Here is a 20,487-nt window from a genome sequence, read left to right on the forward strand (position 1 = left end):
TGGAAATATCTGCATTAACAGACAATAATCCAATGCGAACACGAGTTTCATGCTGTGGTGTAATGACGTAAAGGTATCGCGTGGACAGATGGCGTCAACTCGTGAACGCGCAAGAGCAGCAATGGCCACTTTGGAGCGGCTCAATCCTAATATCGACCATGTTGGTTTAAACTGGAGTTGTTGGATAGATAAATGGAATATTTTAGCAGATAAAGGTGAGTGAAGAAAACACCCCAAACGCTGTATATAATGTCATTATGTTGTCTTTGTACTGTGAATAATGTCTGCGATACCCAGTAAACAACCCAAACAAAAGACCCACTGGGTCCTAGTGCAGGATATGTTACCAGTATTGTGAATTTGCTAGCCGGTAAGTGCTCAGCTGTTATAATAACCTTGATCAAACTTAGTTTCTCGTGACAATTCGACTTCAAAAGGCATCGTAACAATAATTTAATTCTGATGATATACAGTAGGCCTACATTGTGCCCGCTGTCAAACTACATGTACACACTACATAAGTAGGCTACATGTACATTACAAATCAAAACAACGCTTCTGCATCTGATATTTAAACGTATAAAGAATATATAGGGTCCTCAATCTAAAACATATGACCTTAAATTATGACTACGGGTTTCCAACTCCCATCAGATGTCTTTCCCTTGCATTCAGGTGGATCTAAAGAGGAAGACTCCGTTGATGAGAGCAGAGGCAGCGACACGATGACCCTCTCCAAAGAAGGTGCGGGTAATGGGGTGTATTTCAAACCACCAACTTAATCCCAACGAACCAAACCGAATTACCTCACTGTTTTTCTTTTCTGAAATGTATTTAGTTAAACATATTTTTGATTTTCTTTCTACAGATATGAAAATCTATGGCTACTGCCCGGCCCTTGACAACTTCTACCTGGTGGTGTGCAGCCACTGTGGGCAGTTAGTCAAACCCCAGGCGTTCGAGGCTCACTGTGAGAGGCGCCATGGTGCTCTCTTCAAAATGTGCAACCCATCGTCTTGCTTAGCCGACCAGCAATGCCCCCGGCCCGGGCGCCTGTCCGCGATACCGTCCTCGAGAGAGCGACACAAAGTGGTGGAACCTCAGGAGGCTGGCGGCTTCTCCAAACCAGCAACCGCACCCCAGCACAGAACCACCAAAGTCCTGACGGAAGAGGCCAGGTACTACACAGGCCTGTGCTGGACCGCAATAATGTTGGAGCACCATTTTGTGTGACAAGAATTACTTTTACTTGTTTTGTTAAAACGACCGGTTTTGCACTGTTTTGCCGGTGGTTAGAAGCTGCATTACATCATATAAAAACACATTTTTATATGTACAGAAAAGCACTTTGGTGACCCTTGCATCCTTAAACATCCAGCCGTCAACAGTGATGTACAATGAATGGATCCAACAATGTATTATCTGTATTTCTTCACACGTGTCGTGGTTACTTTCTCTCAGTTCACCGTCAGTCAAGACTTCAGGTCCTCAGAAGGCCCCGCCCTCATCGCCATGCCCCTCCCCCTCTAATACCAGGGCTCCTCCCCGGGACCACCCACCCCTGACCCTGGGGGCGCCCGTCTCCTCTTCCTCGTCGTTACACTCCTCCGCCACAACCTCGGAGAGACTGAAGACGGACGTGGGGCCCTCAGGAACCACTCAGAGTCCTCTGCCTGAGGGCCCGAGGACCTACAGTCGGACTCATAAGAAAGTCTACAGTACGTTTTGTGGCAGTGGGTGGAGCTGTTTTTGGTTGTGCATGTCCTTGGGGATAATACTCTATATGGTAACAATGAAGCATTTGGTTTGTATCCATCTTTCTAGTGAAGGGATGTCCAGTGATTCATCTGAGCTAGTACAGCATGTCTTTTTTTGGTCAATGCTGTTCTCTGACTAACCCGCTGGTTACTGTGTTTGTTTTCGTTCCCCAGAGAAGGAATGCGATCCGGACAGACACTGCGGGGTGCTGGATCCAGCTAGGAAGACGCTCTGCACGCGACAGCTTATGTGCAATGTAATACACCTCATCTGTAGTACTGTCATTTACTTTGTTGTAGTGCTGTAATACGATTTAATACTAGTACTGTAACACGTTAAGATAATCAATCTATAATTTACTTTAATATCAGCTGTAATACTCTAATACATTTAACATCATCTCTAATAGTGTCAATTTGCTGTAAGATACTTTTATAGCATCTTAAATACACTTTCATAGCATCCTCACTGTAAACCAATCTACCAAGCTACCATCATACGTAGAGCATTTAAAACAGTGGAGGAAATGTCTTGGTTCCTTCCGCAACGCCGTAGCAGGGACAATCCCAGCTCGTAAGCAGTGCTTGAACGTCATTTTTTGTGTGAGGTATCTTGCTATGCCCAAGTTCCCAGTGTGATAACTATGCCTTTTTCTGATGAAATTAGAAATTAAAATTAAAAAGCCTCTCTTTACTTACCAACCGTGATTTCCTCCATCGTAGATCCACTCCATCCACCAGCGGAGGAGGGTGGAAGGCCGGAGCAGGCCGTTGGACCAGCTGCTGCTGGAGCAGAGGGCCAGCTCTTCAGGCAGCGACGTGGACAAACTCTCAGCCAGTGAGGCCTCGCCGACCCCCACCCCGCCGACGCCATGTCTCCAGAAGCCTCAGGACCCGGCCACGCCCAAGCACGGGAAACGCGGCCCCGGCACCAACTGCCCCATCCTCTGGTATCGCATACTCATGAATATGATGTTCTGAGATACTGGCCAGGGAAAATCAGCACATTATGGTTATACGTGTAAACAGGTTAGGAGTGGATCTCTCAACGTTTAATCTATTGACAAGTGGATATGTACATTCTGCATGGCTGGTTGTGTTTTCTTTTTAATACACACCATGGGGAGTCTGTTTGTACCAGGGTGTATTACCAATAAGCCCCTCCACTCCCCTGGTTCGCCCTTTGACCTTTCCTGTGTTGCTCTGGCTGGCCTCGCAGGTCCAGGGAGCCGTCCCGAAGGGCTGCCGAGGAGGAGGCTGACGGTGCGGTGGAGGTGGAGATCCAGCACCCCTACCCCTTCAACCAGAGCCTGCCGTCCAGTGGGGAGAGCGAAGAGGAGGAGGAGGAGGAAGGGGGAGAGAGAGAGGAGGAGGCGGACCCTCAGGAGGAGGAGGAGAATGGCGATATTCCCGCCACTCCCTGGCACCCCAAGCCTCTCGGAGTGAGTGCTGAAACCTGCAGACTCCCAGTAGCAGTTTGTAGAAAGGGATTTGCATTGGCTTGAAAGCTAATGTTAGGATAACCAAATCAATCTCACCTCAGCTCCGGTGTCCCTTTCCCTTTTCTGAATATGATATGAATATACTGCCCTGCTCGACTGCTGACCAACTGATCGACTGTATGTTTTTTCTCTTTTGTAGATATGCACTTTTGGAAGCCATACTTTGGGTTGTAGCATATTCACCTTTGACCGGCGCCTGCATCACCTGCGGTTCGCCCTCAGCGACATGGTGGAGCAGCACGTGAACGCCCATCTGTGGAAGTGAGTCTGTTTTCACGGGGAACACGGCAGCCCTTGTTCAAGGGTGGCAGTGTGTTGTAGTGGGGTTGGGGAGTTTAACGTTTAAGTGAGCGCAATACACCACCGGTTCTCCGTGCTGGAAGACGGCGAGGACTGATTATTATTATCACATTATTATGTTATTATGTCTGACATAATAACTAGTGTATATTAAACTTCAAATACGGTCGGTGGATTGTAACAAGGTCCATGCTTTATGCAACGAGGTGTTAGCCACGCTCCACCTAGGTGACTTTCACTGGGGTCCTCCAGAAAAGGACACAGGGAGCTGGTGTTGGAAAACTGGTTTATTGTTGACAGTGATGCATGAGCTGGTGCTCCATGTTGCCATGCAGCCGATCTTCCTGAGTGTTTGTGGTGATGGCTTGTTTAACCTGTACACCTTGATTTCTCAGGTGTGCAGCCTCACCCGGCCCCAGAGTCTAATCAGTCCGACTCGGGTCGGGTGAGGCTGCATAAACCAGCCATCATACACACGCACACTTCCCATGGAGATATCATCCATTAGAATACCCATCCTCCTTATTGAACCAGGGACGGAGACAAACGCAATTTTGATTCTTCTATTTGTCTGGCACATGTTTCGGAACTTACAATGAAGCTGACTTTGACTTTGACTCTTGAGTACGTACATACTGTAGCCATGTAAGGCTGATGAAACACGGGATGGCATTGAGTGTGTCATCATCAAGCTTCAATGGCATGCAAATTGCAAAGTGTTGACGGGTCCCAGCATCACGCGTGTCAACATCCCCTTCCCTCAGGAGGATACCTCAGGTTCCAGCTGGGCTCCAGTCCCATCACCCCGTCCCCGCCGCCCAGGGCTCTGCCATCAGACCCAGAACCTCCTCCTCAGGACCCTCCAGACCCAGGGGAAACCTCCCGGGCGGCGGGTCCCCCCACGCTGCTGGACCCTACCCCACCCGGCTCCCCGTGGGGCGACCGGGCCGGGCACCCCCCGAAGTGAGAGCGCCAGTTCCCGTGGGGACCCAAAGCAGCGTCAGGACGTTCCCTCTCCGCGAGAAGAGAGACCAGCGGCGGTATCCCCCCGCACCTCCCCTCCACCCCCAGGTGACGCCCCCTCGCGGACCGGCCAACAGACACCGACCCCCCGCAGGATCAAAGCCGTCGGACCCGGGCTCCCCGTCGCCAAGCAACGGCTGCAGTCGGGCCGCCGCCTTCGCTCCACCGCCGCACTCCGCCCTGCGCCGCGGGGCCGGGGCCGGCGGTGAGCAGCAGAGGTCCTGTGGGCCGGAGCTCAGGGGCCCCACGCAGAAGCGCAAGATGAGCGGCTCGGAGGGGTTGGCCAGCGGCCCCCGCCCCCAGCCCAGGAGCTCCGCCCAGTCCCATCACCCGGCTGGTCAGCCGACCTCCGGCCTGTTTTCCTGGAGGAAGGGGACCCGGGTGGGCGCCGGCCCTGGAGACTAGCCTGGACCGCTAGAGGGTAGGTCCAGAGGGAAGTATGGGTTCCGGCACATTACTAGTAGGCCAAGGATGGATTCTAGATATTAAGTCATTTTAGGAGATACTTTCATCAAAAGCAACCGGAATTGAATTGAGATGGAGGCCGTTTTGGTTTGAAATCGAACACCTAGGCTAGTACACGGGCCCAATATTTCCCAACTGATACTTGTGTGATGCAATGTTCTGGGATTCTTAACAATGTTGATACTGACGAAGGCTGTTTGGTTTTCTTGTTGTAGTGGCAGACAAGAAACGAGATTGAAAGAAAATTCACCTTCACGACCACTTGGAGGAAGAGCCTTGGACAGCCTGTGTGTATGTGTGTGTGTGTGTGTGTGTGTGTGTGTGTGTGTGTGTGTAATATATTTTTGGTTGTACATATGCATTTTACAATTGTGATTTTGACATGAGTGCATGTGCGGATTTTGTCAACAGAAGACCTCACAAGACCTTCGATATGTGGGTCTGACTAGACATACTAAAGTGGTAATCTCGAGGATTTGCATGTAAATAAATGTCTGTGAAGTCTATATATTGTCGAATGAGGTAACACAATAGTCATTGAGCCTATGGCCCACTGATGGAAGCCCTTGCATTTGCAGAATTATGAATGTTACGAACTGGGTGTTTGTTGCCCCACTGTTGGTATCTCTGGGAAAAAATACTGCTTATCGCCAAAGGTATCGCTAATGAGAAGGAAACTGAAATCTTCGAGATTGCCACTTCAGTGTTTATTATTGCAATGATTCACACTATTTGGTATACGTGGTAATATGGGTTATAGCTGGATGCTTTTGTATGGACATGAAATACCTCAATCTACGTGTTAAGCTGCTAAAGTTAAATCTCACTATGGAAACTAATTATCAACAAACATTTATTCATTAATGAAAATTCCTAAGAATAAGGTGCTCAGTACTTTGTACACATTCATTTGACAGTGTTACTACACGTTTATTTCACAGTGTTGCTCTACTATGGTGTTGTAATAGACTGAAATGGTGTACGTTAGGCTACCATTAATTATCAGGGAATTAAACAAATGTAGGGTTACATTTGTTTTTTGCTTAACATTGCTATCTAGTGGTGAAAGACAAATCGTTTAATTGAATTTGCTTTATCTGAATTTATTGTTACGATATCTTGTCATCATTCTATTAAAACATTTTGAAATGTGTATTTTCCAGTTTTTTTTACTATCTGCATATTTCATGCTGTGATGAGGGATGCCTTGGTTATACTGTATATTATTATTATGATTTTGGGGCATTTGCTAGCCTCGTGAGTCCATCCAGATATCTTGATACACATTGGGGCGTGTTTTTTAGTTTCTTGAGCATTGCAATTAATTACGATGACTCTTTTTACCAGATAAAGCGCTGTGCGTTATATTTCGACTATTGTTTGGTTGCTCTGTTGGTCGGTTCTATAACAAATGTATTTCTAAAGGCAATAGGAATGTCGTGGCATGGTGATTCGTGAGTAACACGATCCCTTTTATTGTTGACGTGTTGCATTAAGCGTTGTTTGCCACTAGACAGCGCCAAATAACATGTTATCCAACTTCAGATTATAGTGTGAAACTTTTCGTAATTCAAACTAGATATCATATGATAGCTAGTTTGAAATACGAAAAAAGTAAATGTGTATATCCTTTTTAGTAAAGACATTTTTTGGTTATCGCAGAAATTTCTGCGATATAATATATAAAATGAAATTCAAGTTTAATATAGAAAACAATTGAGGTTTGGTGGCTACCGATCATGGACATTATTAAATCCATTTATTTAGTTTGAGTCGAGCTGCAAATCATGTCATAGTTCAAAGGCAGAATATCGTATTGCCACCATATAGAGCAACTGTTTTGAATACAGTTGTTCAAATTGTGTGAATAAAGCCTTTAATACTTTGCATAAAATCTAAAAGTTATTTATTGAATAGGTGCAGACATTATAAACACCAGTCATGCATTGTAGTGCATACGAACCATCTGCCTGATATCTCATTGTCATGGTGTGTGTTCTTGTGACTGTCAGGTCTTTAGGAAGGAACATGTTCTCCTAGAGGTACGAATAGAGCCTCTACTTGGAACAGAGCCTCCTTTATAGGCTGCCCGGCTGCCTGTAGTCAGCAGGGAGGGCCTGGGATTTAGTCTAGCACAACAAACAGGGTCAGCACAACACAACCCAACAGAGGAATCAGCACAACCTGTAAAACACAAATTCTTTATTCAATTAAATATAGTATCTTCTACAGTATCATCTATTCGTTTACACACCTCCCACGGTCCGAGGAGCTCTTGAGCATACCATGCATAAGCCATTCAGCTATACTGGCAAGACCAAAACCAACCAACTCATACTGAAGATGTGGCAGTATAAGTTTATTTAGATTTTACTGATAATCTTTTCATAGTTACTACTTGGAATCAACAGGAATTATATTTCCTATTTCTCACGCAACTTTAGGTGGAAGGAGGAGGGTGTTTGTGTTTTGAGGGCCTACACACTGAAGACTGTGTGACAGTCTGTTTAATGTGTCCATGCCTAGTAATGTTTGTGTAATCACATTGACACATCAGGTCAGGAGTATTTTCTGCATGGGTAGCAATATAAAAGTCTGACATGTGAAGATTTACTGTACTTTATTTTTTTCAAAGCCCTGGTATTGTTCGGAAATTATCAAAGCACCGGTGTAGAAGAGATTATCGGCCATAAAAAAACTGAAAATCAATCCTGCGCTGTGTAATTGATCATTCTACCATATAATTGTATTATTATTTACTAACAATGATAATTGAAGAAAGGCCTAGCTTTCTTCATAGATATTCTTATGTAGCTAATTGCAGAACCCTAATAAAAACAAAATCAGCTTGCCTACATAGAGAAAAACACATTGATACCAAAGAGTCAAGGTTACCATAGAAACAGCTGACCTTACCCCGTCTTCAGACAGAAAGCAAAAGGACAGACATTTTGATGAAACAACAATACTCTTAGTCATCTACATTGTCCAAACATAACCATTGAACACGGAAAAGTGATGATCAACACATAAGTCAACAGGCCACAGAAAGGAATAGCTGCTTGAGGGGAATTATACAGAACACATTAGGATTTGTTTGAATAACACTAGAGACACTCGACACACAGGTGAAGCTCCTCATTGCGGAACTGACTGTAAAAATAACAACTTTAACCACCCATTAGCCAAGGCAGACTTTGGCTCGATAAGACGTGAACAGGTCCCCCATTTTACAAGCTCTATGTCACCTCTAATGTTACTGCAGGTAACCTATATTCACAAACCCAAATCTCTATTACAAAACTCCTTAAAAGATCATGCTCCTTATTCCACACATCTCACAGTTTTGACAGCATATCAGACTCCTCAGGAGTGTAACACTGGGTCAATCTTAGGTTCATGCAGATAGTTTTTTATAGTGGAGTTTAAAGTACTTAGATTCCTTGTTATAAGACGTCCAGGTAAACATTTCTGGTGAATTTAACTATCCTCAGGCTTATTGTATAAGAAGCAAAGCTTCTCATAACTCCCGAACACGTGTGTGTTTGTGCTTGTGTGTGTGTGTGTGTGTGTGGGGGGGGGACATTATGACTCAGGTGACCCCTCTCTGATAAGTGTGTCTTTCTTTGGTCTCACACAGGAACATACACACAAACACACACTAATTTAATGCCAAAGGATGTTTCATTTTTATACCAAGCAGTCATGTGTCCAGCCACAGAACAGCCTGTTTAAAAGTGAGAGACTGTGGAGACCACAGGAGTGGGTGAGCATGTGATCTTCCCAGCGTTGTTACATTTATCTCAGAATGATTTAATTAGAATTGAAGATTACCAGCACAACGGATTGTTAGTTACACAGTCCAGATGTGATAAAAAGAAAAAGGCAATGTTGTTTGTGAGCCCCAGGCATTTCACTCATAACAAATTACAGGATACTTAAAGGCCCTCACATTTATTGTCTGGCTAAATTGGCGCTGTTGAATTTGTAGATAGGCATGTAATAACGCAGATGCAAAAATCAGACACACACACACACAGACACACACACGTTGGGTGGAGGCCGTTGCTTTGTGCAGTGACTCATGACAGCAAGACTGACTCTCTCTTTTCTGCTCCGACAAAGTGAATGATCATACTATCAAACAATGCAATTAGCTCTTAGTCACACAGGTAGTCCTGTACCATAACACAAATAAGCATGAAATGACACCGCTCTCTTTAGTCGATGTGCCCAGACAGAAACTATGTATAGGTTTCCAATGAAAAATATGTAAATTTCATAACATTTGACCTTTGACTACCGGCAAGCATGGCCTTTCTAAATAGTAGACATATCAGCATTTGAAGTAAGTGCATTGCAGGGAATACATACACAATACAAAATAATGACAGGAGCCTTAAGCATTTGTTATGTATTTTAAACCTCTTCATAGCATGATCAAAGAAAGTAACATGAGCTGTCTAAGAGGAGAGTTACCCTGTTGTAAGAGGAGGAACCTCCCTGGGACTCTACCACAATCAGAAGCCCGTTCCTACAATGTATAGGAACAAAGAACCTTACTCTGTAAAGAATGGATCAGAAGGTTATTAATACGTTCTAAAAAATAATAACAGGCCCGTTCCGAAAAACATCTTTCCATGTCAAAGTTCTAAATGTCACTTTTTATCTGTATAAGGCTTAACATTTAACTTTTAGTTTCCAGCAGCTGTACTATAACTAAATACTAAAACATTTGGATCAATACAAAAATCTCATCCATCTATCAGCCTACCATTGGAAGCTATTACATACATCTGAAGAGAAATAAGAGGCAAATAAAACTCGCTTCTAATCAATATATTAAGTGATCGACTACATGAATACAAGAACAACAAGCATTAGGAGTGCTGTCGTACGCTTCATAGGACCTATATTACGTTTAACCTATTCTACTTCATCAAAGTGGCTGTGCTACTACTATGTCCATGTCAAACTGGATACATATCAGTGTTTCCCCTAGGATCCCTATCCAGCAGAGGTGCCCAGGGGTGCGTGAGGTGCACTACGCTGATGTGCACGGTACTGATGTGCATGTGCACGGTACTGATGTGAATGTCGCGGTTCTGATGTGCGTGTGCACGGTGCTGATCTGCACAGTGCTGATGTGAATTATCGGGCAAAAAGCGTTTGTAAAAGCCCAGATGCCCTTAGGGTTCTGATACATTTCCATCAGATAGAGTGTGAATGCACTATAAACAGAAGGAATTTTATTTGCGGTTAGTGTTAGCACAGATAAAGTTTTCAGTCTGCAATTTGTGGCAGTCCTTGGTTTTGGACTTGGCTTGGTCTTCTCTTCTGAAGCATCACATATATTGTCTACTTTCTATTATCAAGTCACTCGTGGCTTACATTTTCTCCTAATGCTTTCTACATTAAGTCTAAAGCCACTCATGAGCTAATGCCACCTACAGTATCCTCTTATTCTACAGCAGAACTTTAGCTGTGGCTGTCAGTATGTTTCCACATAATTTCTCCAATGCCAATAATAACAATGTAATAATTGAAGGGGGTGCAATAGGGGGCAACTATGATATATGTTTTCAAATTAAACTAATAGCATTTTATACAAGCAACATTTTTATGTATGCATATATATATAATAATATATATGCATGTCTGATTGCAGTGGCGCTAGTAATCCAGTGGGGGCAGTGCTGCACCACTGCTGGATGCATGTAGGGGAAACACTGGATAACAAATTGGGCTATGAGGAGGGATATCCACACTCTGCCCCATCATCCGTCGGGGCCCAGGGTTATAACTTTTGGCATGCTGCTGTTCTACGGCTGACTAATAAATAATGACGAATGTTCACCACCGGGTGAACACTGATGTTGGAGCGCATGTGTTAGTAGAGGAGAGAGGAGGTTAATATATACCGATGCTCTATGATACCAACTGTTCTCATAATGGGGGTTATGAGTCAGCCACTATGCTAATGCTCTCTCGTGTGTGCTAAGATTTCCTGTTTTCCAATCTAACAAATCTCAGTTATCCGTCCATCTCGTCAAAACATACACCACTTTAGCAACAGCTTGTGTTACTTCCTGAGTGCTAACATCTATTAGAATCCCCTATTGTACGGTTCACACCCATTCAAATGTTCCACAGCCGCTTCAATTTTCACAGTATGAATAATTAAGTGCTACAGATTCAAACGCTGGATAGGTCCTGTTTGTTGTCCCTGTCGCTGAGCGAGGCGTTTCCCCGAGTCGACCACCGTAGTGTACCCCCCCCTCCTGCGCGCCATCTGTCCCGCCGACCGCATGGCTTACATCTCCGCTTCGCAACACAGCAGATACAGACACCCCACCCGCTGGGGTGTCCATCTTCTCTCCTAGACCACCATGGGGGTGTCCGAGAAGACGGAGCTTATCGACTCGGCGACAGACCTCTTCCTCCGTCCCTTCTCCAGCATGCCGGCCTCCTCGTCCGGCTCCTCCTCGTCCCCGTTGGGGTTGAGCTTGCCGTTCTGCCCCTGGAGGTCCTTGGAGTCTATGAAGGCCACGTGTCTGTCCAGCTCCGCCTTCAGCGCGGGGTCGTCGTGCGTGGGAGTGACGCTGATCATGGAGGAGTGGATGCTGTCGTCGCCGCCCTTTTTGCCCCGGTTGGGGCAGCAGAAGCAGCGGCAGGGCGTCAAGTACAGGTAGATGAGCACCAGCACGGCGCTGGCCAGGCAGCCCACAAGCGTGGTGTAGGCCGTGTTCAGGGAGTCCCCGCCGGCGTTCATGGTGAAGTTGTGCACCTTGAGCACCACGTAGAGCGTCTCGTTGTGGGCCTCGCTCACGGCGAAACACGTGTAGTTCCCCGAGTCCTCCGACCTCACCGGACTTATCTGGAGCCGTCCGTCCGGCAAGACCCTGGCCGTCTGGTTGATGCCCGCCGAGACCACCACGTTCCCGGGCATGAGCCAGGTCTTGGACATGTCCTTGTGCTTGGTGTCGCAGCTCAGGGTCAGTGTCTGCTCCAGGAACGCCTCTTCGTCCGTCTGCTTGAAGGTGCTGCAGTTCATGTAGTCGCTGCTCAGTTCGAAAACGCCCACTAGGGTTTTCGCCGGTGCCGGCGCCGGCAAGTAGCATTGGTAGTCGTCCCTGAAGTCCCGCGCCGAGTTGAGCTTCCGGATGTACCAGTGGGCCAGGAGGCTGTACAGGTCGCAGCCGCACACCAGAGGGTTGTTGTGGAAGTAGAGGCCGTTTTTAATCCACGCCGGCAGCGCCTGGAGCTCCGCAACGGGCAGGGCCTTGATGCGGTTGGATGACACGTCCAGCAGGATCAGCTTCTCCAGGCGAGACTTGTCGGCCACAAGCTCCAGGGGGAAGCGGGACACCAGGTTCTGGCTCAGGTAGAGCTTCTGCAGGCTGTTGACCCCGGTGAAGGCCAGGCGGTCGATCTGGGAGATGTGGTTGTTGTAGAGCAGCAGGACCTCCAGATGGGCTAGCGGCTCGAAGATGTTCTCGTCCAGCAGCCGCAGCTTGTTGGACGACAGGTCCAGGTAGCGCAGCTGCTTTACGTTCAGGAAGGCCTCCGAAGACAGGAAGTAGAGGCCGTTGTGGCTGAGCAGGAGGTTGTGAAGCTTGTCCAGTTTGTCGTGGGTCCATTTGGCGCTGAGCTGGGCGATTTCGTTGTAGCTGAGGTCCAGCACCACCGTGTAGGGCGGCAGCTCGGTGGGCACGCCCGTCAGGTTCATCTTGGAGCAGCTCACGATGTTGGAGGCGCAGATGCAGGTCTTGTGGCAGTTCAGAGCCGAGCCCGCCGCCCCGGGGATCCACAGCAGGGCCACGGAGAGGCCAAGGAGAACGGACCAGCGCAGGCAGGCCATGGTCTCCAACATACCACAACCGACACCGGCGGTCTGGTGGAGGGTTTGCAACATGGTGCGAGTTGGTCTGGTTACAGGAGAAGTCCTCCTCTTACTGGGCTCTCCGCTCCCAGCCTGGAGCGGCTGCTGGAGTCTTTCCAGGCATAGCTAATTGAGGGCTGCGAGAAAAGAGGAAATGTGTGTGAGGGATAACCGTGGCTGTTGAGTATGATGTGTATTGTCATGGTTACATTAAATACCTTGTAGGTACATACACGCGCACACACACATACAAATACACACACACGCCGGGCATGTTGGACACATGCATACCTGTTTACAAATCCTACAATTTATTTTCTATATTCTCTCGTTTCCCGAACTCACACAGACGCCAGCTCTCCTGCTTTTACATTAACCATGCCTGAAAAATACAGACACATGCATGCCACACACGTTAACACACCACTTCCATCCATACTTTCTTTCCACCTCTTTTATAAATACACAACACACGTTACAATTCACGATCTTACGGAAACTAAATGCAGGCAAAGAAAATATATGTCAGCACACTATAATAAATTAAAGGGCGCAAATTACTTACTTAATAAACAAAGCACTGCTGCACGGTGTGTTTACTCATGCAACGATTCCCGTTAACCATAACCATGGGGCTCTTATCCTGCATTGCACCATTCTCAAAACCAAACGATCACTTCCTGAAAACACATGAGTGATGGGGAAAGAGTAAGCTACATCAACAGTGCCTCTATGTACCCACCTTCAACTGGGATAGAGAAATCCGCGATTTAAATTTGAAGAGCCGCTAGTACTGTTTACCGTCTTGTTTCCCGGGGACGGTCCAGTAGAAAAGACAGTGAGCATGTAAGGGCACACGGCGAGATTGGAGAGCACCCGATATCCTCCTCGCCAAATAATCCTCCTTCACGCCGCGGCATCCAACACCAGGTGGGAATGTACGCCAAAAAAAATACGTAAATACGTAAAATACCAATGACAAACTCCCTTAATGTAGGCCTGTTTAGACTGCGCGTCGCTATCACAAACCCCAGATCAAGGCGGCCTTCACGTTACGTTTTCTGCAGATAATCAACAGCACGCATCCAGTAGCCTCTCCTCCTCGGCCATGGAGATTCATAAACCCAAGCATGCTCTGCTGCTGCCGCGAGAGATTCCCCGTGTCAGATGTTAAACGTGCCACCGTTTTCGTGCAGCGCTCCTGCTGCAATGTGCCACACTGGGCTGTCGACGTGAGACGTCCAGATCAAGATGCACGTTGACGGTGCTGTGGACGTGTGAAAGATGGGGGGCTAATCTTGTGCTATGTGCTGTGCGTGAGGTGGACTGGGCTGTCAATTTGTGATTCATTCTAAATACTGAACATGATTAAATAACTGTTCATTGTTGATGATCGATCATTTGGTGCAGAGCATTTTAACTCACTGATTTTGTGACGTTTTGCTCTCAATCATTATATATATAAAAAAAGAAATTAAACACTTTATTTTTGGCGAGTAGTATGACTTATTGTGGCAATCCGTTTAAATATTAGGAGTATTAATAATAAACTGTATTTATTTATTATATAACTATGTAGTAACATAAGTAGGCTGATGTATAATGTGGGCTATGTATCAGGTGCATTTCTACATCGAGAATTTAGAGAATTGTAATCAATATTATTGACTATATTACTTTCCTTGTTTGGGTAACATATATTGTGTATTACACTCAATTTACAATACACAAAATGGGCTCACTAGAGCAGACTTAGCTAAAACAGACTTATAGAATCTGAGCTGATTCCTATGACTAATGACGGCTATTTCCGAAATTAGGGGATATCATATGTATAATATATTTACATCATATTTGATTAGAATAAGCAAAAACTGGGTTCATTTTTATTATCAAGCCTAAATTCCCTAAACTTTTTTTTTTTTTTTTACTGGCAGAAATGGCCTTCCATAGACGTCGCCTCACAAAGAGATGTAAAGAAAATAGGAAGTGGGTGAGGCTGGGAAGGTCAGCCAACAATCATCATGAACTCATTGTTTTGTGACGTCCACTGAAGCACCCTCCTTATGCTGATGTGCATGAAAAGTGGACCAATCTGCCCAAAACCAACCTCACCAGTTGCGGTGCAGAACTGTACTCCACTTTTGGAGTTATTGCGTCCTGAAACCCATTTCACGGCCACCGTCACACCCCCTTTTGTCATTTTGCATGAAAAGTTAGGACCTTGTTACTTGGCTCATGACCAACTTACCCACCAACTTCGGTGGAAATCTGTGCTAAACTTCCATAATATCCTGCACACAGACACACAGACAGACACTCAGACAAGGCAAACACATTACCTCATTGGCGGAGGCAATAGCTGATAACATCCCCCGCTATGGGACCGCTATTCCCTTAAAACAGGTGCGCATTTATAACAGATGAGGTTGTTTATGTGCATCCGTACACACAACAAAAGCTGAATTGTTAACGCTTTGTGGCTGAGGGTTCAGGGGTCGTTGGCTGTGTATTTCCGTGTTCTTGCTGCGGTGCACTCAGTGTAACTCTAAGTGCCAGGGGGTCTCTTCCAGGGGCTAACACTAGTAATGAGTGTAACAGCCTTCTGACTCACTGAGCCCTCCATCATCGGCACACGAGTGGAGAGAAGGCGAGCGTCTCTCCACATTGCCTGACACAAAGGTTGCGTTTTGTAGAGTGGATTTACTTCTATCACTCAGTGTTCATTATTTAATCAATGTTGGTATATGGCTGCAAATTGACCCTTGAGATTTACAGCAGTTGTACAGTGCACATGGTAATATTTCCGACTACTTCCTTCCTTCTGACTGCTCCACTAATGAGAGAAGACTGGGATAACTACCCTGGCTTTTGTTTTTACATTCATATTAATTCCTCTTTTTTTTTTACAGTTATTGAAACAATGCCATTTTTTTGCTCAACTCTAGCCACCCACAGGCTTATGATGAAGATAGTAGGCCTTGGATCTCTTTACACATAGCTTCTGTAGTCTGTGTGTATGTGTCTGTCTATATGTGCGTTTGTGTGTGTGCCTGTCTGTGGGTGTGTCTGTGCTCTGCTTGGCAACAAAGAGCTCGCTCCTTTGCCAATGGACTTCCCCTATTTTCTCACAGTATGGAGCCCCCCAGCTGAGGTAGCAGATTAGATCCTCCTCTGCGGTCTAATGCTTCGTTTGGTGGTGGACGAATGCAGGGCTCTCGACGGCCGGTTGCATTCATAAACTGTGGAGCTTGTTGTTTGTGTTTCATAGAGAACCTATAAGTGACATCCACACTCTACACGCATAGGATTGTACCTGGATCCAATCCAATATCCTATCCAATCTTGATGAGTGACTTTGGGCAACATCTTAAGCAAGACAAGCAAGGACTCTAAGGTGAAGCAACCATTTTGTTTTGCAGAAGGTGTCTGGTGTCCTGTCAGGTTGGTATATACTGTAAACATATTTTGGTTTCCTGCTGAGATCAATTAGAATTGGTAGAGAAAACCTAAAAAAATGGCAAAACAATACAATAATGATGTGCACGATATGTACTTAATGCTAATAACAACAACGACACCCGTTATTTCCTTAACTTCTACTGATTCCCTAACCTAATAAACACATCCTCCACCCCGTTCCCCCTCCTGAATAAAGCTGCATTAGAGCGCCGTTTTATACCAGCATGGGAGTGGGATCCCGTCTCCCAGACCAGGGGCGGACCATGGACTAACACAGCACAGCATCTTCTGTGAGGCGCGCCACTCTGTGATTAATGTTCTGTGCTGCCCGCTTCCTGCTTTGATGGGAGAAAGTGTTGCCTGGCAACAGCCTGCAGCCCTTTGTTGACTCTGTGGGGTCACGGCGGCTCCGTAATGGCCTTGGTCACCTCCCCCTCCCACCCTTTTGTTCTGCTGCGTACCTGCGCCGATGAGAACCGAAGCGAATCAGCTGGAGCTCTTTAATGGTGCTGTGTACAGAGGCTGCATCCTTTCCCGCCTGACAACAGTAAACTCTTGTTTAGACACACGTTGAACCTTGTCTAAGGCGAGGGATGTGACAGGAGTGCTCACTTGGCGCTCCTTCAAGGCTAACGATCATTGAGTAGTGGAAGCATATCAGGACTGGTGTTCAAAGACGATAGGCTCCTTTTACGGCTGCACTCCAACCACAGGGAAGCTATTTACCATAGCCGTGGTTTTAATTGGTTTTATTCATATATGGATGCAGATGGCACTATGGTAATTGGTGTGTGCCTGCTTCTTTATTGTTTTTACATAAGCACAATCTAGAGGGACACAACACACAGGTGTCTCCAAAATGTGTTGTTTACAAAACACACACACACACACACACACACACACACACACACACACTTACACACACGGTTAGCGTTGGATTAAGGTGTTTTCATTTAACATGTGCATCATAGTTAAGCCTTGACTTCTGTTTTGTTATCTTCAGTTTTCATTCATAAATTCACCTCATTCTGCCTTACAGAATTGCTTTGGAGTGAAAATTATATAATATTCAATAAAAGTTTACCGTGGGCTGCATCTTTTGTGTTGGAGATTGTCGATAGAAACAAGAACAATACACAGCATCTAACATCTAACTAAAAATTGTCAAAACTTTATTAAGTTTTGACAATTTTATTAAGTTTTGACAACTTTATTATTTTAACAATTTATGAGCTCTAAATAAATAAGGCCTATAGTGGTTACATGGATTAATGGTTTGTCTCGCCTTGGTAACCTTAGTGTACTGTTAATCTCATGGTCGTTCGAGTTCCCCTTCTTAAAGGTATCCCTTCCCTGTAACTCCACTGAATCAATGTGAGGTCTGCAGGTGCCGCCGGTCCGGTGCTCTCCATGATGCTGCCCCTGTCCCTGATGGTTTGTTTTGTTACCATGGCGACAACAGCACTTACCTTATTAACTTTGATCAGCATACAACATCAATATCTACGGGACTAAAAGAGGAAGTTGGGAAACGTGCGTCTCAATAGGGAATGGCCAGCACTGATTTCCCGGTTCTGCTCATGGAAACAATGTTTGTAATCTTTTAGCATCTCCCCCTTTTCCCCCATTGCCTAGCAACAGCCTTAGCCATGCTCGGCTCTGGCAGCCAAGACCACTGACCGTAAATTGGGTTCCAACCCACAGGTGTCTGATGGTGCTGAGATGAATCAACCAATGGAATGAAAGGAATGACAACAACTGGCTGGTACAATTGCAACCATAGAAGTTATAACCACACACCCTCTATGACGTTCAAGTGTCAAGGCAAAGGATCCTAAACAATTATATATAAAATAAAATACAAATATTTCATAATATAATGGTGGTGGATGTCAATGCTCTTACATTGTTTCACAGTATGCAAATGAAAAAATGAACAAGTGAAACCTTAATGACAGCAGGACATGCTGTGAGAAGATCAAGAGAGGCCAAGAGAGAGGGAGAAGGAAGGAGTGAGACAGAGAGAGAGAGAGAGAGAGAGAGAGAGAGAGAGAGAGAGAGAGAGAGAGAGAGAGAGAGAGAGAGAGACGGGGGAGATGTTAACTATTTCCGGAAGGCAGGGCATTTCCCGGTCTACATCAGTGAATCTCTTCCTTGAAGCAAATAGGAAGGAGTTGATTGAGGTTAGTCCTGGGTGTTCCCACTGGAGCGGGAGGATGGTCTCAATGAACCATGTGTGAAAACAATAATACCGCCCGTCCTCTGGGAATAGGTAGCTGCACCGTGGTTTGGGTTTTACTGGTGGAGCATCATGCATAAACATTGACTCACACTCATGATTGGCTTCATGTACACAGCGGCCATTTCGGCCAGGAAGCCTGTCTCACTGCAGGACATGCCAACGATTCAGTGGTAGGCGTTAACTTCCCTTTAGGAAGGGATCTCCACATATGGGAGCTAACGACAGCTGATCGCTGATCAACCAACCTTAAAAAACATTGTCCACAATGCAATGCCGTTTTTTAGCTACTTTGTATTGGTTTATGGCTTTAAGATTTGAAACCAAGATTGAAAAAATTAACATGTCTAATTTGTGGATGACTACAATTCTCACCAGTGAGTAAGAATCAAGCCTTTAAGCCTCATAATTGTTTTTGCGGGAAATGATGTTATCCCTGTTTTTTCTCTACAGTCAAGACCTCTACAAGCAATGGCAGAGAGGTGCAGAGGGAGCTGACAGCATAGGAAGTAAACACATGAGCCATTACTGTTCAGTATAGAGTATCTCACTCGCTCACTCGCTCCACACAGCACTCCTCTCGTCTTGTAATCGGTCCAAGGAACAGGTCAACAGGGATTAATAGAACAACTCTCAGAGACTGCACTAAGCCCTGGCCTCTATATAAATATATACAACAATATATACAGTTTTAAACACTACATTCCAGCTGAATACTTCCATGGCAGTGGTCACAAGCACCACTAGTAGAGATGTAAGGGTCTTCTCCAGGGGCCCTTTGGTTAAAGTGCTCCACTTGACTACATGGAAAAGGGCAACTAAGTGCATACACGTCTTCATTGAGAAAATACTGGCACAGTGGTTCACACACAACACAATGTGTAGGTATCAGGTGGGTTGTGGAAATGATGCATTCGGTCTGTAGAGATTAGGATTGCATTTTAAGCGCCGTCTACGTGCCACGAAGTGGTTACCCTACCATGAAATCAGTTTTGTTATTTTTGCTCCAAATACATCATATTATGTAATTCATATTTATATTTTTGTGGCTCTGAAGAAAAAACCTTTTCAAGAGCAATATTCTTATATAATAACAAAATAACATTATGATTGCTTCTGGGTAGCAATTCTCCTAATTCTTTCATTCTCAAGATCGGTGGATCAAACTCGATATCAGAAAGGGTTCTCCAAAGGAAACGTTAGCCTTTCCGACCAGGGAAACAGAACACTGTAATGGACCAAGGGCAAGATGATACTGGATAACAGTGTAATCGAGAGGCGGATTAGATGTAGGAAGTGATCTTACATCTCAGCTGGCATGTGTTTTTTTTGGGTCTTCTCTTTGTCAGGGTGCATATTAAGTAAACCTAAAAGTAGAAATCAGCTGCAGACGTTGCGTTATCTTACTCTCTACGCTGGACGATGAAGCTAAAACCGTCTGGAGTGTCAACAAATGGTGCCGGGAATGGATCATGGATTAGAGAGGAAAGGAGAGGGAGAGGAGAGGAGAGGAGAGGAGAGGAGAGGAGAGGAGAGGAGAGGAGAGGGAGTGGAGAGGAGAGGAGAGGAGAGGAGAGGAGAGGAGGGGAGAGGAGAGGAGTGGAGAGGAGAGGAGGGGAGAGGAGAGGAGAGGAGAGGAGAGGAGAGGAGAGGAGAGGGGAAAAATAAGAGGGGAGAGAGGAGAAGAGAGCCGGTGAGAGCTGAGGAGAGGAGACAAGAGGGCATGAGAGAGAGAGGAGAGAAAGAGGTTTGGAGAGGGGAGGAGAGGGAAGGGGAGGAGACAGGATGAAACGACAACTAGAGAGCAGAGTGCATGAGTAGGAAAGGGGAGAAGAGGGCTAGAGAAGTATAGATTAA

At 45.6% G+C, this 20,487-nt stretch overlaps 2 protein-coding genes across 3 annotated transcripts; one reads left to right on the forward strand and one right to left on the reverse strand.

Annotated features, from left to right (window-relative positions):
* The first annotated feature begins 44 nt into the window (after nucleotides 1-44).
* atxn7l2b (ataxin 7-like 2b) lies at nucleotides 45-6,104 on the forward strand. Its single transcript, XM_079740973.1, has 10 exons — nucleotides 45-215; nucleotides 676-744; nucleotides 869-1,178; nucleotides 1,462-1,718; nucleotides 1,932-2,014; nucleotides 2,481-2,707; nucleotides 2,977-3,199; nucleotides 3,399-3,520; nucleotides 4,324-5,003; nucleotides 5,263-6,104. The coding sequence occupies exons 1-9, from the start codon at nucleotides 50-52 to the stop codon at nucleotides 4,985-4,987; spliced, it is 2,121 nt and encodes a 706-aa protein (XP_079597099.1). The 5' UTR covers nucleotides 45-49; the 3' UTR covers nucleotides 4,988-5,003; nucleotides 5,263-6,104.
* Nucleotides 6,105-8,617: 2,513 nt separating this feature from the next.
* amigo1 (adhesion molecule with Ig-like domain 1) lies at nucleotides 8,618-13,912 on the reverse strand. 2 transcript variants are annotated; one of them, XM_079740877.1, is made up of 3 exons: nucleotides 13,731-13,912; nucleotides 13,495-13,609; nucleotides 8,618-13,066 (listed from the first exon to the last, which is right to left on the reverse strand). In XM_079740877.1, the coding sequence occupies exon 3, from the start codon at nucleotides 12,960-12,962 to the stop codon at nucleotides 11,427-11,429; it is 1,536 nt and encodes a 511-aa protein (XP_079597003.1). In that variant the 5' UTR covers nucleotides 12,963-13,066; nucleotides 13,495-13,609; nucleotides 13,731-13,912; the 3' UTR covers nucleotides 8,618-11,426. The 2 variants fall into 2 exon arrangements, with proteins under 2 accessions (XP_079597003.1, XP_079597002.1); XM_079740876.1 differs by lacking the exon at nucleotides 13,495-13,609 and having other exon boundaries at nucleotides 13,672-13,912.
* Between the last annotated feature and the right edge of the window lie 6,575 nt (nucleotides 13,913-20,487).

Source organism: Pollachius pollachius (genome assembly GCF_949987615.1).
Source record: "Pollachius pollachius genome assembly, chromosome: 8".
Lineage (NCBI taxonomy): Eukaryota > Metazoa > Chordata > Actinopteri > Gadiformes > Gadidae > Pollachius > Pollachius pollachius.